We start from the raw sequence: 21,513 nt of genomic DNA, 5'->3' as shown, positions 1-21,513 counted from the left end.
AATGGGACCTTCTCAAACTGGGGAGAGGTAACGAGTGGGGTACCGCAGGGCTCAGTCCTGGGCCCAGTGCTCTTCAACATTTTTATTAATGACTTGGAGGAGGAGGTGCAGGGACTGCTGATCAGATTTGCAGATGACACAAAATTGGGCGGGATAGCTAATACTTTGGAAGACAGAAACAAAATTCAAAGTGATCTGGATAGACTGGAGCGCTGGGCAGAAAACAACAGAATGACATTTAATAGGTATAAATGCCAAGTTCTGCACCTAGGAAAAAGAAACCAAATGCACAGTTACAAGATGGGGGATACGTGGCTCAACCACACTACAAGTGAGAAGGATCTTGGAATTGTTGTCGATCACAAGCTGAATATGAGCCAACAATGTGATGTGGCTGCAAAAAAGGCAAATGCTCTTTTGGGCTGCATTCATAGAAGCATAGCTTCCAAATCCCAGGAAGTACTAGTTCCCCTCTACTCAGCACTGGTTGGGCCTCATCTGGAGTACTGTGTCCAGTTCTGGGCACCACACTTTAAGAAGGGTGCAGACAAGCTGGAGAGGGTTCAGAGAAGGGCAACAAAGATGATCAGGGGACTGGAAACAAAGCCCTATGAAGAGAGACTGAAAGAACTGGGCATGTTTAGCCTTGAGAAGAGAAGACTGAGGGGAGATATGATATCGCTCTTCAAGTACTTGGAAGGTTGTCACAGAAAAGAAGGCCAGGATCTCTTCTTGATCATCCCAGAGTGCAGGACACGGAATAATGGGCTCAAGTTACAGGAAGCCAGATTCTGGCTGAACATCAAGAAAAACTTCCTGACTGTTAGAGCAATACGACAATGGAACCAATTCCCACTGGAGGCGTTCAAGACGAGGCTGGACAGCCATCTGTCAGGGATGCTCTGACTTGGATTCCTTCAGTGAGCAGGGGGTTGGACTCGATGGCCTTGTAGGCTCCTTCCAACCCTACTATTCTATGATTCTATGATCTAAAATGTGACGGTTAATCCCTTTTGGCAGGCATACAGTACAAATGTCAACTTGTTTAACTTTTGGTTTGCTATTTCAAGGAACTGTGGGAAGTGTAGTTTGTTAAGGAAACCACTGAACTCTCAGAATTTTCACAAAACCACACTTCCCAGTTTTTCTTTACAGTGTAGAGCTACCATCTTGATTCTGAAAATGGTTAGTGGGACCTACCCTGTTACAAGCCCCTTTGAGATCCTCTGATTTCACTAGGGTGCTAATTATTTCAGCAGGGTTTGTGCGATGTTCCTGTGGATCATACTTCCAACTCATTTCTACCCAGTCCTCCTTGCTCTGTACTGAAACCTTGATTGAGCGACAACTATTTAGGACGAGCTCCATGAGGCTTACTTCAGAGTAGACATATGTAGGATTATGCTGCATGTGTCCGGCTCTTAGTATTGGGAGCAGAGCATTTATTAACGTTTTCCTAAGCAGGGTGGTGGGCCCACAGGACGTCAGACCGGGGCTGCAGCTGTTGACGGGCAGAGCCAGAGCCCCAGGCGGCTGAGGCCAGCAGCTCTCTCCGTGTCCCGCCGCACCACGGGCGTCTCGCGAACAACGCGGGCGTTTGAGTGGCGCGCCAGGCCACGCCCCTTGGCCTGGGAGGCCACGCCCCTTCCCCTGGCGGAGACGGGCTGGATCGGCAAGTACAGCAGCTGGGAGGGCCCCGGGTTGCTGCGGCTGTTGCGGTCGCTTCCATCGATATGCTGGGCGCTTGGCTCCGCCCCTGCCAGGAGCGCCGAGTGATCGATGGCGCAACAGCTCCGCCTCCGCGCACCGGCCATTTCCGTGCCGGCCCTGAAGGGGAAGCAGGTGAGGGGAGGGCGCGTGCGGAAGGCCTGCGCTGGGGGCAGGGGCTGGTCGTTCGTGGGGGAGGACGCAGGCGGGGTGGGCGCTGCCGAGACGCTCGTCGGAGCGGGAGCGTTGAGGGAAGAGGACGGAGCCTCCTGGGCGGCGAAAGGAGGCGGGCGCCTTATGGAGGGGAAGGGGCAGCGGCCTGTGGAGAAGGAGGCGGGGGGGGCGCTCCGGAAGAGATGGCTGCGCCCGGCGGGGTCGTTTTATTTATTTATTTATTTATTACATTTATATCCCGCCTTTTTTTCTCCAAGGAACTCAAGGCGGCGTACATAATCCTCCTCATCCATTTTATCCTCACAACAACAACCCTGTGAGGTGGGTTGGGCTGAGAGTCTGTGACTGGCCCAAAGTCACCCAGTGAGCTTCCACGGCTGAGTGGGGACTAGAACCCGGATCTCCCGGCTCTCAGTCCAGCACTCTAGCCACTACACCACACTGGCTTAGGAGCGGTTCCCCTCTGGCAGCTGATGGAGTAGGTTGTCGCCTACCAACCCTGGCTGCTCTTTCGGTCAATTGTTTTAGCCAATTTTAAGGTGTAAAAAAGCAAAGCAAAAAACCGCCCTCCGATTGGAAGTCATTTAGGTAAGGAAGGCCTGATCAGGGAAGATAGACGCCCTGGGGACGGGAGACTGGCTTGTGAGGAAGGATGTGGGGAGGTCCCCCTGCGGGAGGAGCACTTTTTGGGAACTTGGGAGAAAATGGGTTGTGGTGAGGGGGGGATGGAAGGGACTACAGAGGAACCAAGTGGGTGGCGTGAGAAGGAGCAGTGATTCTTGTGGGAACCATTTGGGAAAGTGGGGGTGGGGTAGGGAAGGTGGATTCTAGCAGGCACTATGGGGTAGGGGTGAGATGGGATGAAGTAGGGGTGTAGAGGAGTGAAGAATTTCAAGGCAAGGAGTATGAAAAATGAGCATGTTTTGCAAAATAAACATCTTCATGTTTAAATAGTTTTGATATTTGGTGTTTCCAGGCGATGCTTTTATGATGCAGTTGCCCTGCCTTATACATGGAATTCTAACCCTCCCAAATTTTCACAGTGCTTCTTCCATCTTTATTCTTTCAACAAAAAATCCATCAAGGCAGGAAACAGAGAATAGCTGTACAACGTCTTTTGATTAGGGATGTACGAAAATCACTTACCTTTCGCGGATTATGCTGATGGTGGGGGGGGAGGCGTTCCGTCCCTCCCCCCGGAATCCTGGCCGGGGGGGGAGGCGCTCCGTTCCTCCCCCCCAGAATCCTCCGCGGCCGTCTGTGCTCCGCGGCAGCTCTGCGGAGCAGCCAGCCAGGCCAGAGCCGTCTGCAGCCGGATTTCCGGCTGCGGAGGGCTCTGGGTAAAAAAACAAAACAAAAAACCCGCGTACGCAAATGGCGGCGGCTACAGCCGCCGCCATTTGTGTTCCTTCTTTTTGGCCATCTTAATCTACGTAAATATTTACGTAGACTATGACAGTGAAAATAAGGGGAACGCAAATAGCGTAGCAGATGCTATTTGCGTTCCCCATATTTTCGCCGTCTTAGTCTACGTAATTATTTACATAGAGTAAGACGGCCCAAAATAAGGAACGCAAATGGCGGCGGCCATAGCCGCTGCCATTTGCGTACGCTTTTTTTTTTTTTTACCCAGTCGTTTTAGGCTACGTAAGTTTTTACGTAGCCTAAAATGTCTGGGTAAAAAAAGAAAAGAAAAGGTGTACGCAAATGGTAGCAGCCAGCCGTAGCCGCTGCTATTTGCGTACGCCTTTTTTTTTTAACCCAGACGTTTTAGGCTACGTAAAAACGTACGTAGCCTATCACGTCTGTGTAAAAAACAAAACAAAACCTGCAAATGGCGGTGGTGGCAGCCGGTTGGAAGACCGGTCGGAAGACCAGCCGCCACCGGAGCCGCCACTGCCCGGAAGATCCGCCCCAGGTAAGTCTCGTCCCAGAGGGATGCGTGGGGGGGGGGGTGGCAGGCCGTTCCGCCACAGATTTCGGGGGGCCGAATGCACTGGCATTCGGCCTCCCCGAGATCCGTGGTAGAATTCTCTGCCATCCCTACTTTTGATTGGTAGCATTAGGAGCCCTCTGTCTGGAAGCACCCACAGATTTTGGATTTCGCTGACTTGTACATGTTGCTGTGTGGCTTTAGTTGCCTTTGTCAAGATTAATCTTTTTCTGAAATATTCTGGTGTCTTTGGACTGTCATATATGCCCTTTTGCCTGGATGGATGCTGGGGCTTTGTGCAAGGATTCTAAAATGCATATTAATCCAGGTAGGCTGCATTCCTTCTGTTGGGAATGGAAGGCAGAGGAGGGTGGAAGATTTATGACATAAGCTTGGCCATTGGATTTGGCCTCAAGTCACTGTGCCTGGCTGATGTAGGTCAGCAGTGCATGTAGTAATACATTTTCAGTAAAATCAGATATCTGTAATTCAACATAGACAGATTTGCAAATTATAAATCTTCCCAGTATCTTTTTATTTTCAGAATACTGAGATCTTTTAAAAATGTTGCTTAAAAAAACATTCCAGTACAACCAGTTCACTGATCCTATTCTTTAAAGTACTTGGGTGTCAGCACAGAGTAATATTGTCATGGTCTATGAAGCTTTTGTTGTTAGGAGTCTTTTTTAAAAAAGTTTATTTACATGGTCAATGTGTTGGAAGACCCTTAAGAGAGTGTTATTCCTGCATTCAAAGACAGTGTGCTTCTGAATATCAGTTATTGGGAGTAGTGAGGGGGGAAGACAGTGAGTAAGGCTGTTGCTTTAATGTGGGGTTCCTGGAAGCATCTTAGTTGCCGTTGCTGGAAACAGAATTCTGAGCTAGTTGGCCCCTTGGTCTGATCCAACACCACTGCTGTAATTGCATTCATTAGAGTTTTGAATTTTGGGGTGTACAGAAGTACAAAAGAAGCTAGAGTTGTACCAAAATGGTTTTTGAAAGAGTGGGTGGGGTCTTGGCTTTTTTTTCTTGCTACCCTTTCAAAAGCCTCACTGATTAAAAAAAGAATTACTGCCCATTATCTATCTTGTGGGATAGGAAAGATTATTTAAAAGCCCTTTTACCCTTCCTCTTCCATATTGTTATCCATACTGGATAACAACGAGTAAAGTCTTTGCCTTTTGTTAAAGCTTCATGCGCAAACATGGAAGGCTTTAAAGAGTGGGGAGAATTTAAAACAGCAGCAACACCAAGCTCATTGATACTCATAATCTGTCCAGAAGAGGACTTAAAAGCTCAGTCTTAAAATAAATTACCTGTCTTGAACATTGTTGCTGCAGTGGAATTAAATCTCATCTATAATAAGAGGATGCTTGTCTGTCAGATTGTGAAACCTAGACAGTGAAACTTGGTATGCATACTAAGGGGACCCTGTAGGTGTGCACCTCTGGCTTGTTTTGTTTATAAAACACATTGTTTAATTTTAATGTGTCTCTGTGTCTGAAGCCGGCACTACCATCTTCGAAGTGACAGACTTCCCGAACCAATGCATAGCTTGGGAGTTGATAGGGTTTGATGCCAAGGGGGAGGAGTCTGAGGGGCAGAGTTATATGACTGCCCCCTCTCCCTATTGTGAGACAGCCCCCAGCAGGGGAATGGAGCATACAGATCCCTCAGGGGGTTATAGGGGTACCCCATGGCAGGGGCTGTGCCTAGGGGTGCCAGCAGCCATGGCTTCACTCAGATGGGGCGGGCAAGATGTGTTCAACTCTGACAGCTGCATAATTTTGCTTGAAGCCTTCACTGCATCACACGATCACAACCTGTGCGAAGCTGGGTATATTTGCTAGTATAAAATGCACGCAGGGATGATAAAATGCTATTTTATAAGATACTGGAAATTCCTGGGGTTCATATTTTTTCCATGTACCAGTTTGCATGAGGAATTCTGTGTGGCCAATCTGTAAGTCGTTACAGTTAGACTGAGAACTGAACCCCAACTAAATTGTCAGGAACTTATTTTCCCCATATCTCTCCTTCTAGGAAGTGGGTTTCTCCTCCCTTCCTCATATTGGACAAGTAAAAACAACACTTGAATGAAAACATGCCTCCAAAATTCAAACGCCACCTCAATGATGACGACGTTACTGGGTCAGTGAAAAGTGAGAGGGTGAGTGCATAAGGGTGACAGCTTTCATTGCATGTTTTAAATTTGCTATCTTGCAAATGGACCTGGCTGTAGAGCTATGGAAGTAGAAGGACCTCCATGAGTCCCATTCAGAGAATAATTGCTTTAAGCTGCAGGGAATGCTATGAGATCATATGATGTTTAAATAAATGAGGTCTTGACCTAGCTAATACCTGGAACCTCAAGAGGCTCCATGGAGTTGTGATTTAAATTGCTGTCAGCTTTCAAGGGAAGAGCAGGATCTAGTGAAATAGACAGGCTAGTCTATCTAAAGCAGGGAAAGGCAACCTTGTTCCCCCACATATGGTTTTGACTACAGCTCCCATAAGTTCCTGCCAGCACGGCCAGTGGTCAGAGATTATGAGAGTTGAAATCCAAAACATCCAGGTTTGTCTAACTTTGGTCTAAAGTATGCCGGGTAATTTCCTGCACCTTTTTTTCTTAAAAGCTTCCAAGCAGGCTTCATCTCACAACTATGAAGCTTTAGAACATAAACATATTCCAGAATATACCAATCATTAATAGTCGAAAATGTTTCCTTTAGTTCTCAAAGTAATTAATGTAAATGATATCTCAGTATTCTTATAACAGCCCTGTGAGGGTAAGCTAGTCTTATTTCCATATTACAGAATGGACGTGAACTCTGTTAACGAGCAAGGAGAATACATGCTTGGCCTCTTGCTTCTTGACAATATTTATTTTGAAGGTGTATATCCTGAGTTTTGATTAAATAATCCATAGGGTGGTTTACAATAGATTGCAATAGTAGAGGAAACAAAACACCCATCAGGCTGGTACATGGGGCCAGAGTATGCTGCTCTCCAGTTCTGCAATCACAGGCAACTGCAGTTGGAGCAGAGTGTTCTTTCTGGCAGGGATGGAAGGAGAGGAAGCTCCCTGCAGCTGCTGCTTCTCTGGCCAGTGCTTGGGGCCAGGCTCCCCTTCCCCTTGCTGTGGTGTTCTTTTTGGAAGACAGGGGGTGCAGCCTGACAGGAGCCCTTAGTCCTCCTGCAGAGGTATTGGGTCAGTGTGCGGTTTCCTTCAGTCCCGGGGCAAGCTGGAAGTGAAGGGAAATATGTAGGCAGGGGTGGTGCTGGAGGACGAGGAGCTGGACAGGTAGTACACATAGTTTCAGTAGCACAATTAGAAGTTGTGTGACAAAGGCAGCAGGCCAATTCTTTGAGCATCAGCTTCATGGAATATTTGACCAGCCAATCAAAGGGAAGACAGTCAACTGACAATCCTTTACTGATCATTTGACCAGCAGGCCAATCCTAGATATAGCCAGATTTTGTCTAGCCATCATTTTACATAGCAATGACTGTCCATTGACGCTGAAATGGCAAAGTGATGTGTTCTAAAAATCAAACCACAAACCATAGATGTCTCTACTTGGATACATTTTGAATACTTCATTGAATATCTTGAGGGGGCTGTTGACAGTGGGTATAAAGAAAATAACAATTTCAGAACAGTTTTGCTTTTTTAAAAACTGCAATTGAGTTGAAACATCATCAAAACTGAGCATAAACAATGAAACCATTTTTAGATTTTATACTGAATCTTGCACAGTAGAAAGGATAATAAAGTAGAGGACAAAGCCAGGATCTTGTGTCCCTTTTAAATTCCATTTAACAAAGGAAGGGTTGTTGTAGGAATACTAGTCAGACACCTCCTTAATCCGTAGTATAAGAGTGCTTGGGATTGGCACTCTTAATTTCCTTGACTTTTCAGTGTAATTTCTTAAAGAGCTGTGGGCTCCCCAAAAGCACTTGGTTGGCTACTGTGCAAACAGAATGCTAGACCAGATAGGACTTTGGCCTGATCCGGCCAAGGTACTCTTATGTTCGTACCAGTTAATTTTTAGTGAATTAATTTCTTGTAGCGTAAGTGTGTAGCTTATTACTTTGGGGGCGTATGTAAGGCTTACTTTATATACCAGCCACAACAAATACAGCGAAATGTTGTGTCTTGACAGCATTGCATGGTAAAAATTGTTTGTCTAAACAAATCTTCAATTACTCCTGTGGAGGTTCAGCCTTCTCCATCCCAATTTACAGAAGCTAGCTGGAAGAAAGTTTGGGAGCAATTTCCCTAGGTAAACACTTTGAAATCCAGATTATGTTGGATTGATTTGATTAAGGCCAGAAACAGATAATAGAAATCAGCCTGGTAATATATATCTGTCTGTAGCAAAACAGGCAGTGGGAAATGGGCTTCCTACATTTTACATAATCTGTTATTATAACTGTTTATTTCTGTGCACCCAGTAACTGGAAAAAATATGACTGTTTCAGTAGTCCCCCAATGATGTAATGATGCTTTACAGAAAAAGCGCACAGAGTATTACGTGGTAGTGGTTGGGAAAGTAGGAACCACTGTTTGGTCTTTCCAAGGATTAGAGTTCAGAATCTCAATTTGGTTTCTGGGTTGCAGCATTCAAGGTGAGCTTCTAAAATGGTTTATGGTATATGGTATGCAGAAACAGAAGGGAAAAATGGTTAGATATAGGGTATAGGTTGTACCCGGTAGTGGGGATGTGCTTATCTTCTCCAAAGTCTAAGGAAAATTCCCCACTCCAGAGAACTTAAACCAGTACTAGTGTGTTGGCTGCAATTTGCAATATGCATTTCAAAGAGTTGTAGCTTCCTCCTTCTGGCTTTAAAAATGTGCAAGGGAGGCATTCATATGTTGTTGAGATGTATCAATCTTCTGTGTTTGCAGAGAAACCTCCTAGAGGAAGATTCAGATGAAGAGGAGGACTTTTTTTTGTAAGTCTCTTCAAGACTGGAGCAGAGCTGACTGAACAACTGGGGGGGGGGGGTTCACTAATGCTTGATCTTTCAATCCCTGGTGTTGAGTCCTAGATCTCTTTTGGGTTGTTTAGCATTCATCTTGCCCATTTCACATGATTCTGTATCAGGGCTTCATCTCTAAAACTAGGTGGAGTGCTGCACAATTCACCAGGGTCATTGCCAGCAGCAGCTGCTATGAACATTTCAGTGTATGTTTCAGGACTCACCCTGTTGGCCCCTTTCTGCAGTCTCAGAGTGCATTGTTCCTTCTGGCTCACATGAGCCATCAATGTGTGTTGTGTAATACTTTCAGGCTCCAGAAGTCTGTCTTTTAATCAGCCATGTGGTTTGCCATTCATCCCCTCGAGTAGATGAGTAGCAACTGCCCCAAGTTTGATCTGATTATCTCTCTCATAGTTTCTGTTCTCATTTCCCAGGAGAGGGCCATCAGGCCCAAGGTTTGGCCCCAAGAATGACAAAATCAGGCAGTAAGTACATTGTTACATTTGAAATTGGGGTTTTTCTTGCCTTAATTTCCTGCATGTATAAAACCGCTACAATTTCAATTAAGGTTTTTGCAGCATCTGTGTTGAATCTAGAAGTACATGGTTTCCAAGGCATGAAAGAGCTGTTCCTATTCTCAACAAGATGATCTTTACTGTAAACTAGTAAAAAATGTGTGCTATTTAAACATTTTTCTGTAGGCTAAATGTTCCCTTTGCCATTGCTGCGCATAAGATCTTGGCACCCTACAGATTCATGGGACCTTCTGGGGAGCAAAATTTAATAGGCTCAAAGCACTGGAACAAATTGGAAGTAATTAAGGCTTGGCTAGTAATCATCAACTGTACCAAAACAATAGGGAGGAAGTCAAAACAACTTGGATGCTTTCTGCAGGAGTAGTTTGTACTAAGAGCTTTGCTGAGATTCTCAGCCAAGACTGGGGAAGTCAGCCTCCTTCTGTACTCAGGCACCCGTTTATTTACTTAAAACCAATGGTCACCATGTATATACCCTACAGGATCATTGGTCCTGAAGAAATAGATCAACCATCTGTGTTATCTTTTGGAAGTAGAACTTTGGAGGTCCATCGTCACAGCTATTGACTTTGTGGAGTCGAAACATTTGTCCTGTGATTTTATTGGGATGAGGAAGCCTACTCACTTCCAAGCTGGTTCTCTGTTAGTCCCACGGAAATCTTATTGTTAGCTGCCATAGTCAAGTACCATGTGCATGTCTTTTTTTGCTCTTTCACTGAAATAAAAACCATGTGCATGTCTTGATATGAATCTGTTCTGGAGCATTAAATATCAACAACTTCTACTGTTTACAAGCTGTCCCTCTTGGAGAATCTGTTCAAAGAACAACTCCACCCCACACCAGCATTTGTGAAATAGTCTTCCGTTCAAAGCCATATTAAGTCCCTATTAGGTGTGGGCTGCACCTAATAGGACCCTATTAGGAGTGTGGGGAGGCACCCTTGCTGCAGGAGAAATAGAGGAGTAGCTGTCCTTCTTTGTTCTCCCTGGCTCAGTGCTGTGCGCAACAGGGGAGGCGCTTGTTCTGCATGCAAAGCGGGGACTTGGGTAGAACAGAATCTGACCAGAGGCAAAATTCACAACACTTTTCTAGGCAGCCCACCAAATGGTAGTGGCCCCACAAACTTTGGGAAGAAGCTCATTTTCCCAGCAATGGTTGCAATTTGAGCACTGGGACAATGTGATATCCCACAAATTGAAGCATTTATTTGAGGGAAGACCCCTGGATCCTATACCATGAACATGTAATAGTTGCACATTTCTTGCACTGTAAATCATCTTTAAAAGAGTTCAAAATTAGTAGTGGTTTGTGCGAAGGGATAGTGCTTATTTTGGCAGTCTCTAGAACCAATTAGCAGAGGCTGGTTATTGGCTGGGGGAAACAGCGTATGAGTGTTTCTTCCTTGCAGTTATAGCAGATTGGATGATCTGCCCTGGATGAAAGACCGCAGTAGAAAGTCAGGTGATAGAAAGTGGGAAAGAAAGTAGCAACAGAGCAGAATTTGAAAATAAAATGCAAATTCTATAACTGCATTGTACACCTGACATTGCAATATTTGGAGAATAGGAAGGCAGGTACAGGGTTTTCTTTTAGTGTTTTTGGTATGCCTTAAAGGTACATTAGTTCTTGGAATTGTCTACTAAGCCAGGGCAGTGGGTGAGGAAATTGCAAGCTTCCTGAGGCTCTGGTTTTAGGGATGGGGGTAGTCTCTTTGAACCATAATCTGGGGTCTTGCAGCTCCTGATTATCATATTTGTTGTACTCCTCTGTCACACAGAGGCAAGCTTTGTGACATATGCCTAGGCAAGCAGTGTTCCATGCTTGAAAGCTGTTGGAATGTAAGGTGGGCGGAAACTGGTGTATTATTAGGACAACATGCTAGCGTACACAAAAACAGCTATTAAATTTAAGTGGCCAGTGACCTCCCTGCTAGTGTTTGCTTGTCTGAGATGATTCTCCTTAGTAGAGCATGCAGGTTGGAGACAAGGATCTGAAAGGGGGAGAGAGGTTGGGGTAGGGTGAACAGTCACAAGATTATCTGGGCCTTTATTTTTGTTTTCAATTCCATTCCTGTTTGAAATTACTTGGAAAACTGGCAGCAGACAGAGCCAGGAGTAAAATGGAACAAAAGCCAGTTACTGACTCCCTGTAAATATGCTTCTTTTTGGAAAGCAAAAGTAATTTTAATGCTATTTTGAAGTGATGTGTTCTCAAGCTGAGGTAAAAAGCACTGAAAAAGTGTGTAAATATACATGCAGTGACTAGAATCTATTTGCAGCGTTTGGAAATGAACAGAGGAAGAGTGAGGAAGATGGAAGCTAAAGCAGAGGCTGGATAAAGTGTGATAACAGTTTCTAGACTTCAGCCAGGATGGTGGTATTTGTTCTTTAATAGCTGGGTACTCTGGGAGCACTCTAACAGGGGCCGTTTCACCCATCACTAATGGCTGAAATGGAACCTGTCAAAAGTCTCCTTTCTTCACAGCTATTACAAGGCAAAGGTGCCAATTGAGATACAGTTGCAACTTCCAAAATGAGGTGCTGATGGGGTGTATGAGGAGGAGGGGTTGGGGGAAGGGGTTGTCCATCTCCCCCCTTTTCTTGTACTCCTCTGCCTATTACTGCTGCTACTTTCCATAGACCTGGATGTCCAGCTAGAGGTTGATCCCTAGGGCCAGTGCTCTTCCCAACTCCTGGAGGCCTAACAGCTCCCCAAACTCTGGAGGGTGGTTATCCCTTATCCTCAGGAATTGTTCCCATACTACTACTACTGCCATCTGAGGTGAAGGCTCAGAGAACAGTCTGAAACCACATGATGCAGTTCTACTGCTGAAGCTGAAATGATCTGACCCTGGAAGCTGCCTGGATGGGAGATCACCTAGGAACCACACATAAGTCAGTGCTTCAGAGGATGCAAGTGTAACAAGACGGGCAGGATCAGGATTGTCTGTAATACTCAATATATTCCAGAATGCACAGTAACTCTTGCATCCAGGGGAATGCCCTTGCCCACAGTGGTGCTGGCAGCAGGCTAAGGAAGAGGCTTACTTCCACATACACACCTGTCAGAGCTCTGTCCGGACTGAAATGTGGCAGCCGTGCCTAGGCCCTATCCTCTGGTTCAGCTTCCATTCTCACCCCATCCCTGAGTCTGTCCCCAAGACTGCCAAGAGCAGATGTGACACCCTGACTGCCACAGCAGCTTCATGTAATTAGGGGCACGAGGAATGAATTAACAGTCCTGATTATGCAGCTAATTAATAGGGCGTGCAGTCACTTCCTTTGTCTCTTCTAAGCACTGTTGTGGTTGAGGGAATAAACTGGTATGCAGGAAGTGTGGTGGCTCTATCTGGAGGCTTCCACTGAAATAAAGTCACTGGGGATGCTAGTATTGAAGTGGGCGTAAATAACAGTGACCTAGTTCTCACTTGGTTGTTGAACTCAGCTATATCACATCAGTTTTTTAAAAAAGTTTTCCTTTTCGAGTTTGATCCATCAGTGACAAGAGAACTAGGCCACTGTTTACTTGAACATCTAAGAACACAACTGTCAATGCTAAGTGTAGGTTTGCTACATTTATATACAGCCTTTCTGCCAAAACTCTCAAGGAGTGTTACACTTTATAATAATGATGATTTACTATTTGGGCCATTATATCATAAAGGAAAAAGAAACAGGGAGAAAAATAAGAATATTCAGTTACCATGTTCTTTCTTATGGATACAAAGTTAAGTTATATCATGACCAGGTGGAATGGGTGACAGTTCTGGTTAGTGTAGCCTACCTACAGCCTTCGATTTCAGTCCTGCTTTAGCCATGACTCACTGAGTGGCCTTGAGCAAGTAACCCAATTCCATATTTTAAAAACTAAATGAAGTTGCCTACTTCATATGACATTCTTAACAATATTGCAGAGAATTTAGAAGCCAGTGCACACTGAAAATGTTTAATGTAAATATACTCCCTTAAATTTGGAGCCCATAGCCAATAGCATTTGCTACCATTGATTATACATTCTTAGGTCATATGATTCAGGATTGTGTTTGTTTCATGCAGTGTCCAAAACCAGGTTGATGAAGTTATTGATGTCATGCAAGAAAACATCACCAAGGTGATAGAAAGGGGAGAGCGGCTGGATGACTTGCAGGATAAGTCAGGTAGGAATGGCTAGTGGTGCTTTTCTTTCCCTTTTCTCTCTTGCAGCCTTGAAACAGAGTCCCAGGGAGAACTACATCCAGCATATTGTGAGTTCTATGTGCAGAGCTGGGAAAACCCTGGTCATATGATCACATATGAATGGTGGCCTTTCCCCCCCATATTCACTGGACTGGAGTTTAAACCTGACTCCTAAAATTTGGTTCTGGCACCTATGAATTTAAAATGTTTTTCCAGCTTTGCATGTACAATCGGTCCTTCCCAAAATATTTCTAGATCCTTAGATACTAGAAGAAGAATACATTGTACAAAATAGGCAATTATATCCCTTTTCCTTACTCTGCACAATTATATTCCTGCCATTAAATTCGGGTTACGTATAGCTCCAATAATACCTCTTGACTATAAATGCAGTGGGCCTTGTTGGACATGATGCTAAACTATGGCTTAGCATATGTGAATGAACCCCAAGGTTCATGCTCTCCCCACAGCCATGAGAAGGAAATCAGACACTTGCTTCTGCGTTTAAACTAGGGATGGACGAAAGTCCCTTACCTGTCCTCGAAGCTTGCTTTGCGGTGGGGGGGAGGCGCTTCGCTTCTCCCCCCGAAGTTCATGCGAGGGGGGGAGGCGTCCCGCCTCGCCCGGCCGAAATTCAGGCTGGGCGGGAGGCGCCCCATCCCTCGCCGGCGAAATTCAGGCCGGGTAGAAGCGCCCCGTCTACCCGGCCGTGAAAAAAAAAAAAACCACCCCCGTGATAGGCTACGTAACGATTAACGTAGCCTATCACGGCTAGATCTCCAAAGTCAGCCGTGATAGGCTACATTAATCGTCACGTAGCCTATCACGGGTGACTTTGGGGGGAAAAAAAAAACACGTACGCAAATGGCGGCCCCCATAGGGAGCCGCCATTTGTGTTCCTTATTTGGTCCCTGTAGTCTACGTAAAGATTTACGTAGACTACGGCGAAAATAAGGGCAACGCAAATAGCATATCAAATCAATAAAAATAGTCCCTGCTCTCAGGCTTACAGTCTAAAAGACACAACAAATATAGAAAAAGATGCAAAGGACAGAAGAAAAGAGCAAACTGAGTCACCAGTTCTTTATAACAATCAGCTGGGATGGAGACAGTTCAGGTAGACTGATGGAATGACTACTGCTAGGTGACAACTGAGAGAGCCCAAAGTGGCTAGTCTCTTAGCAGAGCTGGTGGAGTAGCTCCCCTGCACTCCCTCTGCCGCAGCCTGAAAATCCCGTTTGCAAACTGTAGCTTGTGGATTGTCCCTTTGTAGTTGAGTACTGTATCCTAGAGAACCCATGTTTAGTGTTTCTGCCACCTTAATATTTACTGCTCCCTTTATTGCCTGGGTGGAACAAATGATACGTTGCCTCAGAGTTTCCAAACATAGTTACAAAACTAATTCATTGGGTGGTCTTTATTCAGTTTGTTAACCATACAATTTGGCTATGTTCCTCCTTAAGAAAACAAATCACATGGAATTCCACTATACATGGAATTCACTAACACTTGGTGATTAGCTCTTTCTTTAAAAAAAAAATACATCAGAATAGAGAAGAAAGTTTCTTCATCCCCTCACCTGTATTGCAGCATGTTCAGTTTGTGTTCTCTCTCTTTTTATCTGGTACAGAAAGCTTATCGGACAATGCAACAGCTTTTAGCAGCCGATCGAAACAGCTCAGACGACAAATGTGGTGGCGAGGCTGCAAGGTGAGGCTGCAAAGACAAACAAAACCACCCACCAACGGGCTATTAAAGCCCTCTAACCAAATGCTTTCTTAAATAGCCAAGGTTTTTTACATACCGCCTAAACCAGTACAGTGTCAGTGTCTGATGCTTCTCTGGTTGAGCCTTCTGCAAGGTGGGTGCAACCATAGAGAAGACTCTAGACCAGGCCTAATCCTGGCTGCCAGGCTCCCCAGTCCAGCCTGTGGAGCCTCTGGGTTCCTCCAGGGGCAGGGCTGGATTCCCTGGTGGGAATCCCCACTGATATCTCTGATCTGAGATGGCAGGTAACAGCAGGGATGCGGCCACAGAGTTGCTTTGTGCAGCAGCCGCAACTCTCCTGGTGCTCCTCCCCGCTCCAGCAGAGCTGCTTGGTGGAGCACCCACAGGGGATGCTGGGTGCCATACAAAGCCTGGAATTCTGCCAGCACAGGAAAGAGTGGCTGCTCTTCCCCGTGCTGTCAGAGTCCCTTTCTCTGTGCTGAGAGAGGCCCGAAGCTGTGTTCAGTTGTACGCGCTACAAGTCTTCTTCCACTGTCACTCTAGTCATCTTCCCATTTGCTTCATCAGGTGCAGCATCCTAGTGAACCAGGAAGCCTTAGGAGCTTTGCCAGGGAGAAGAGGGTGCTTAAGAGCAGTCACATCAGTCGGTCACCTCGGTATTCCACAGCTTCACTGGGGCACTGGCAAGAGTCACCAGCCATCCTGGCTGGAAAGTCCCCCAGAGCCCTGAGGAATCTGTATGGCTCCATCAGCCTCTTGAGGGCAGGCCACCTTAATAGGTCCTCGGTGTAGAGATGGTCAAGAAGTCTGACCCTAGCCAGGACGTGATCTGTCCATGACAAAAAAAATACTTCTACGCTCTCCACCCTTAGAGCACTTTCTTTGTCCAGAACAAAACACCACGTCAAGCATATGCCCTGCAACATGAGTGGGTCCAGTCGCCAATTGGGTCAGGCCCATGGTTGTCACGGCAGCCATGAAATCCTGAACCCCACCTGGCAAGTCGGCCTCTGCATGGACACTGAAGTCAGCAAGGACAATAATCTGCCAGTATTGCCCTAGAGGCCACTTTTGTCAGCTTGGCCAAGGTGACACAGCAATAGAAGCTCTGTCCTGTTCTGGTTTTCACAACCTCAGATGCCAGCACTGGAAAAGGCAGTGGTATCTTGATAGGCAGTGGCAGTCCCCCTTCCGCCCCATCAGATCTGTGCTGTTGTATCATTGAGTGACCTGGCAGACATGTGTGTGTTGGATAAGCCCCACCACCCTCGTCTGCCCAGGTCTCACTGATATCCGCCAGGTCAACACGCTGTTCCAGCAGATTTCCTTTCATTGACGTGGCATTAACGAGCAAGCATTTCAGACCCAAATGGGAAACTAGTATAGCAGCCTTGGAAAATGCAGTTGGGCAGACGACCAGATGAAAGAGTAGGCTTCATATGTCTGTAATTTGCCACAGGAGGCCAGTTTCTGCTTCTTGCAATGTAATTAAATCCATGCAGGTTCTTGTGTGTGCATGTACGAGCATGTGCATACACATCCTGAAGACCGGGCCTGTGGCTAAGCACTGCAACATCATGTTGTATTATGTATAGGAGGTTTCCAGTGAGCTTCAGGAGGAGCTGAGTGAGGATTTGAATGGGAATCCATGGGACCGGGGTAGGATCCAACAGTGCCCTACCACTGGCGGCCAGCACCACTGGTTCCCAGCGCATGCACAGCCCCTAGCACCAGCAATGTAGCGCTTCTGGGGGCAAGCCCCCACATGACCAGAAACACGTGTTTCTGGAAGGGATAGGTCATGCCTTCCAGAAACGTGTGTTTCTGGCCGTTTGGGGGCTTTTCTCTGGAAGCACTACATCGCTGCCACCAGGGTCGGCTGCACATGCACAGGGACCAGCAGAGCTGGCTACCAGCAGTATGGCACCGTTGGATCCTACCCCTGGACTCTCAATTTCTTGCCCACTCTATTGAATCCAGTGTTACGCCTGGTTTTGTTTTTTGTTTTTTAAGTGGATTGATGAGACAGTGGAGCCATTTTGAATTATTTGACTGATTCTGGAAGCATGCACCATTACTAGGAGTCACGCTGTTGAACTTGGATTAAAGTCTGTGCATCTGGGACATAATAGCCGCTTTGCCTTGTGATTCCCTTGCAGATGAAGGCAATTGTAGCTCTGGTTGCTGTTGCTGTCCTGCTAGTGATTATCGGTGAGTACCTCCTGCAAAGGGTGCTACTTCCTGAAGTTTGGAGTTGGAAATCCTCCTATGCAGTGGCATGTTGTAGAACAATCACAGCCTGCCCTAGTTAACAACCTTGATTTGCAGTCTTAAAAGAGAACCCATGCACTCCTTCAGGTCTTTCTGCTTTGGCTAACGGCTGATTGGATTGTTGCGTTTTTAACTTAGGATTTCCCCCCCGCCCCAAATCCCCTTTAGCTGATGATAAACCCTAAATACTGGAGGACTCTCAATATGCAATAGCTTTTAGATATGAATTGTGATCCCTTTTAAAGACAAATGGGTTCAAAGGTAAATACTTTTAAGATGCATTGATTTCAATGAGCATGTACTTAACTCAAGAATTCTTTACAGCTCAGAGCATGGTGGCCATTCTTCTGTCACATTAGAGGGCAACAGCTATATGCAACCCGTAGGACATCTTAGAATGGAGTTGGTGTGACATTGGATGGGCTTGCACAATCATGGACGTGGCATCTGAACCCTGCGAAGGTGGTGGCTGAGGTGGTTTATTCAGGGTGGTTTATAAGCCACTGCAGCCACCCACCCTTGCCAGGTAATTATGCTAATTTACCCTCCGTGATTGTGCAAACCTGGTCATTAAGAGCTAAATACTTATCCATGGGAGGAGGATAGGTTGGATGGACAGGAGTGGGATGTCTGTACTTTGTGAACCAAAACCTGTGAGAACTTGGTATATCACTCGTCATGGGGCCCTCTGTCCTCTCAGTTTGAGGCTCAAGTGGTTTTATAATCTTCAGATGGAAGTCATCTCAACTATGGTGTGCTGGCTTAGTGGATGGAAGTCCAGGCTAGACTCTATACAGATAAGCAGGGCCATGTGGGTTCTGCAGCAGCAGGGAACAAACATGCTGTTGGTAGAAGAACTGAGTTTCTTGAGAACCTCTGCTTTAAAAAAAGCTTCTGTCCATTATGGCTGCAAAGGTAGACCTGAAAGAATGTGGACAATGTGTGGCAAAATGTTAGAAGCCAGAGGGATGACTGTCCTTTCCAGTGGTCGGGTCCAGTGAACAGTCTGGGAGCGCCAGGTGCTCTAGCATTACTGAAGCTATGTTGGTGTAGACCTGATTAGCAATTGGGATGGGAGACCATTGGGAGCCCCATGTCAGAGAGCAGGGGAGACATACAATAGGACACATATTTCTAGGGGTCAGGAAGACAGGACTTCAGTGGCTTTCATAGCTCTTTGCCCCTCCCCTTGGTGCACAGATGATGAACAACAGTAGAATCCGCAGGGCATTTACTCAGAAGCAAGCCCCACTGTGTTCAACAGTGGTTAGTCCCAGATAAGTATATATAGGATTGTAGCCTAAATTATGCAAAACTGGCCAAATATGCAAAGCTATTTTTCAGTATAATCCTACATATGTTTGTGTAAACAAGTCCCAAGGAAAGCAGGGAAGCTTATTCTTGGACAGCATTAGATTGCAAGCCTTAATGTATGTAATATAAGCAAGCCATACAATTCAGTGTTTCTTGGTGCAAATTTCTATTGTTTGTGTGTACTCTGCTTTTTAAAAAACGGTGTTGGAGATATGCTTATGTACTTAGCTTTGTCTGAGGCTTTTACCTGGGTCTCTTCCTACTTTGCACCATATGCCACTGTTTACCTCTCACTATGGCAACAGGATTGAAAGGGATAGTTAAGTAAGAGTTGGGGTCAGTGTACGCATGTGTGAAAGTAATGTCAGCGAATGCTGCGAGGGAGGGGAAAATAATATTGCAGAACATAGATATCCGTTCTTCATTTTGGGCTGTGATTATTTATCCTCTAGGCTTCCTTTTATAATTGCATTATATCCATTCCAGATTACAAATTATTTTGAGGATTAGTAACTGGGTTTGTTTTCTTGGTAGGGTTGAGCCCACTTGATCTTATTCCGCTAGATTACTTCTATAAACTCACTGGGCATGCTTATACCTGCACCCTTAGCCAGGAGACAATAAAGATCCTGGTTGAGGTGTGCTCTTGGAGGAAAGCCTCTTTCCTATTCATGACACTCCAGTAGCCAGATCCATTAGTGGTGTGTGCTGTAAGCATAACTCTTCCAAAAGATCTCAATTTATCTTGTTCCCCTTCCCCATCAAGAGAGGTCTGTGTTTCCTGCTCACATGTATGTTAAGGGTGTGAGCTGGAAGACAAGCCAGCTATTCTTGAAACTGGGATGATTGGAGAGATGATATTGGTGGAAAATACCATCTGCTTTGAGTTGAGAAATGGAAGGAGAAGAAAGCCAACAGGATGTTCATTAAAGTAGTTTTGATGGGAAATAAACTCATTCCCATAGGATCTAGATTATTGGCTGAGGTGGTTAGTGTTTTTCCCTTCAAGGGAATGGATGATATTCTTTTTAAAAAATGAAGATCCACCCTATAGTAAACGCTTTAAAACAGGAATGGGGAACCTATTGTCCTCCAGATCTTGTTGGACTACTACTCCCATAATTTCTGACTGTTGACTGTTGGCTGGGGCTGGTGGGAGTTAGAGTTCAACAGAATCTGGGGGGCTTCAAGTTCCACAGCTTTGCTTTAAAGATTACACTACCACCACCACAATATACCCTTACCTTGTCCACGAAACATTTTTTCAATGGTGCTCCACATTACGTAGATCTGTTCTTTATGTTGCTTAATGGTGATGCACAAATGATGTGCTTAAAGGGGTGCTGATCTTGGTGCTGGATGACTGGAGGAGAGATGATTCTTATGTACGTAGGGCCCAGACTAGCTGATTGATTTGTGTATTTTAAAGATGCCTTTTTTCCTCTTTTTCAGTTCCCATTATCCTCAAATACCACACTTGACTTGCTGATGGAGATCACTGTGGACATGGCTTCAAGATGGCAGCAAATCAATTTCAGTGGAACACAATGAGTGTATAGCTCTGAAATGTGTGGGGTTTTTTACTCCTTGGGAGGCAAGTGCTCAGTTCTGACAAAACATTCAGAGGACCTGGCAAATCACTTTCTGCCAAGAATCAATTCTGTTGTCAATATTGAATCCAAAACTTCATTGTTGCTGTCAGGAAAGAATAACACTTCGGAGCCAGATACTTGCCAGTATTTCTTTCCTTTTTTAAAAAAAAGGTGTGTGTGTATATACATACATACACACACACACACACACACACACATATATATATATAAATAAAAAAAATGGGTAATGTTATTTATAATTTAAACAATCTCCTACTACTGTTGACAGGTCAATGGAGGAAAAATAGGGGAGGGATGAAGTGTATAGTCAATATCATTGTTTTAAGAACTCTTAACTATTCAGTTGAATAACTGTGAGAATGTCACTTTCTCATGTTTAAAAAAACCTGGTTTTGCAGGCAGGTTTTCTGTACTTGTTAAGGGATCCAGAAGCTTCATATTCTCGGTATTATTGCTTATGAATCTGACATAAAAGCATTCCAGTAAAAACCTATTTTTGACTGCAACTACATAGTTCTTAGTAAATTATTGAGGTAAAGGAAATGCTTTTCTGAATGAAGATAATTCAAGATTTGCCAGCTTTGGCCATATGGAAGAAGAGAAGATGGCCTGTGACCTGTGCAACTGTAACCAAAGCAGTATAGGTTTCAGCTGCCAAATAATTAAGAACAAACAAGTTAATAAGCCAAGTGTTCAGACTGTCCACATTTCAACCATGAAAACAGGAAATTCAAAGCCCTTCTGTTAAAAGGCTCGGTCTACTAAGCTATATAAATGTTAGTAATAAACGTTAGTTTAAAATCTTAAATAGTAATAAGTGCATATTCAGAATAATACACGTGGAGGTTACATATAGCCTTCCTTTCTTTGTTGCAAAACCTCCATCTGGTCTGAGTTCTCACCAAAACCCTCAGCAACAACCTTGAGATTACCAAGAACTGAGCTTCCCCACATCCAAGTCTCTGCTTCTAGTTGCTTGTTGCACCATCTACTGGGACCTTCCCAAACCTGTATATATTGCCAGTGTACAGGAGAATTGACGTTAGGTTTTTCTCTTTGAGTTAGCCATGAGCTT

At 45.1% G+C, this 21,513-nt stretch overlaps 1 protein-coding gene across 3 annotated transcripts; it reads left to right on the top strand.

Moving 5' to 3' along the window:
- The first annotated feature begins 1,761 nt into the window (after nucleotides 1-1,761).
- On the top strand, nucleotides 1,762-20,931 carry VAMP4 (vesicle associated membrane protein 4). Of its 3 annotated transcripts, none has more exons than XM_084851125.1 (8): nucleotides 1,762-1,842; nucleotides 5,858-5,984; nucleotides 8,727-8,773; nucleotides 9,235-9,285; nucleotides 13,393-13,493; nucleotides 15,143-15,222; nucleotides 17,400-17,451; nucleotides 20,278-20,931. In XM_084851125.1, the coding sequence occupies exons 2-8, from the start codon at nucleotides 5,919-5,921 to the stop codon at nucleotides 20,304-20,306; spliced, it is 426 nt and encodes a 141-aa protein (XP_084707251.1). In that variant the 5' UTR covers nucleotides 1,762-1,842; nucleotides 5,858-5,918; the 3' UTR covers nucleotides 20,307-20,931. The 3 variants fall into 3 exon arrangements, with proteins under 3 accessions (XP_084707251.1, XP_084707253.1, XP_084707252.1); XM_084851126.1 differs by having other exon boundaries at nucleotides 1,824-2,469; XM_084851127.1 differs by lacking the exon at nucleotides 9,235-9,285.
- The last annotated feature ends 582 nt before the right edge of the window (nucleotides 20,932-21,513 follow it).

The sequence above is a fragment of the Heloderma suspectum genome, chromosome 4 (assembly GCF_057233095.1).
Source record: "Heloderma suspectum isolate Gila_16-S chromosome 4, 16-S_ref, whole genome shotgun sequence".
NCBI lineage: Eukaryota > Metazoa > Chordata > Lepidosauria > Squamata > Helodermatidae > Heloderma > Heloderma suspectum.
This window is presented reverse-complemented; position numbering and strand designations above follow the sequence as displayed.

Bases quoted from the DNA above. Each gene is read 5' to 3' on its own strand.
- VAMP4 (XM_084851125.1), top strand. From the start codon at position 5,919: ATGCCTCCAAAATTCAAACGCCACCTCAATGATGACGACGTTACTGGG. The intron at 5,985-8,726 runs GTGAGTGCATAA...CTGTGTTTGCAG, and splicing joins GGTCAGTGAAAAGTGAGAGG to AGAAACCTCCTAGAGGAAGA. The intron at 17,452-20,277 runs GTGAGTACCTCC...CCTCTTTTTCAG, and splicing joins TGTCCTGCTAGTGATTATCG to TTCCCATTATCCTCAAATAC.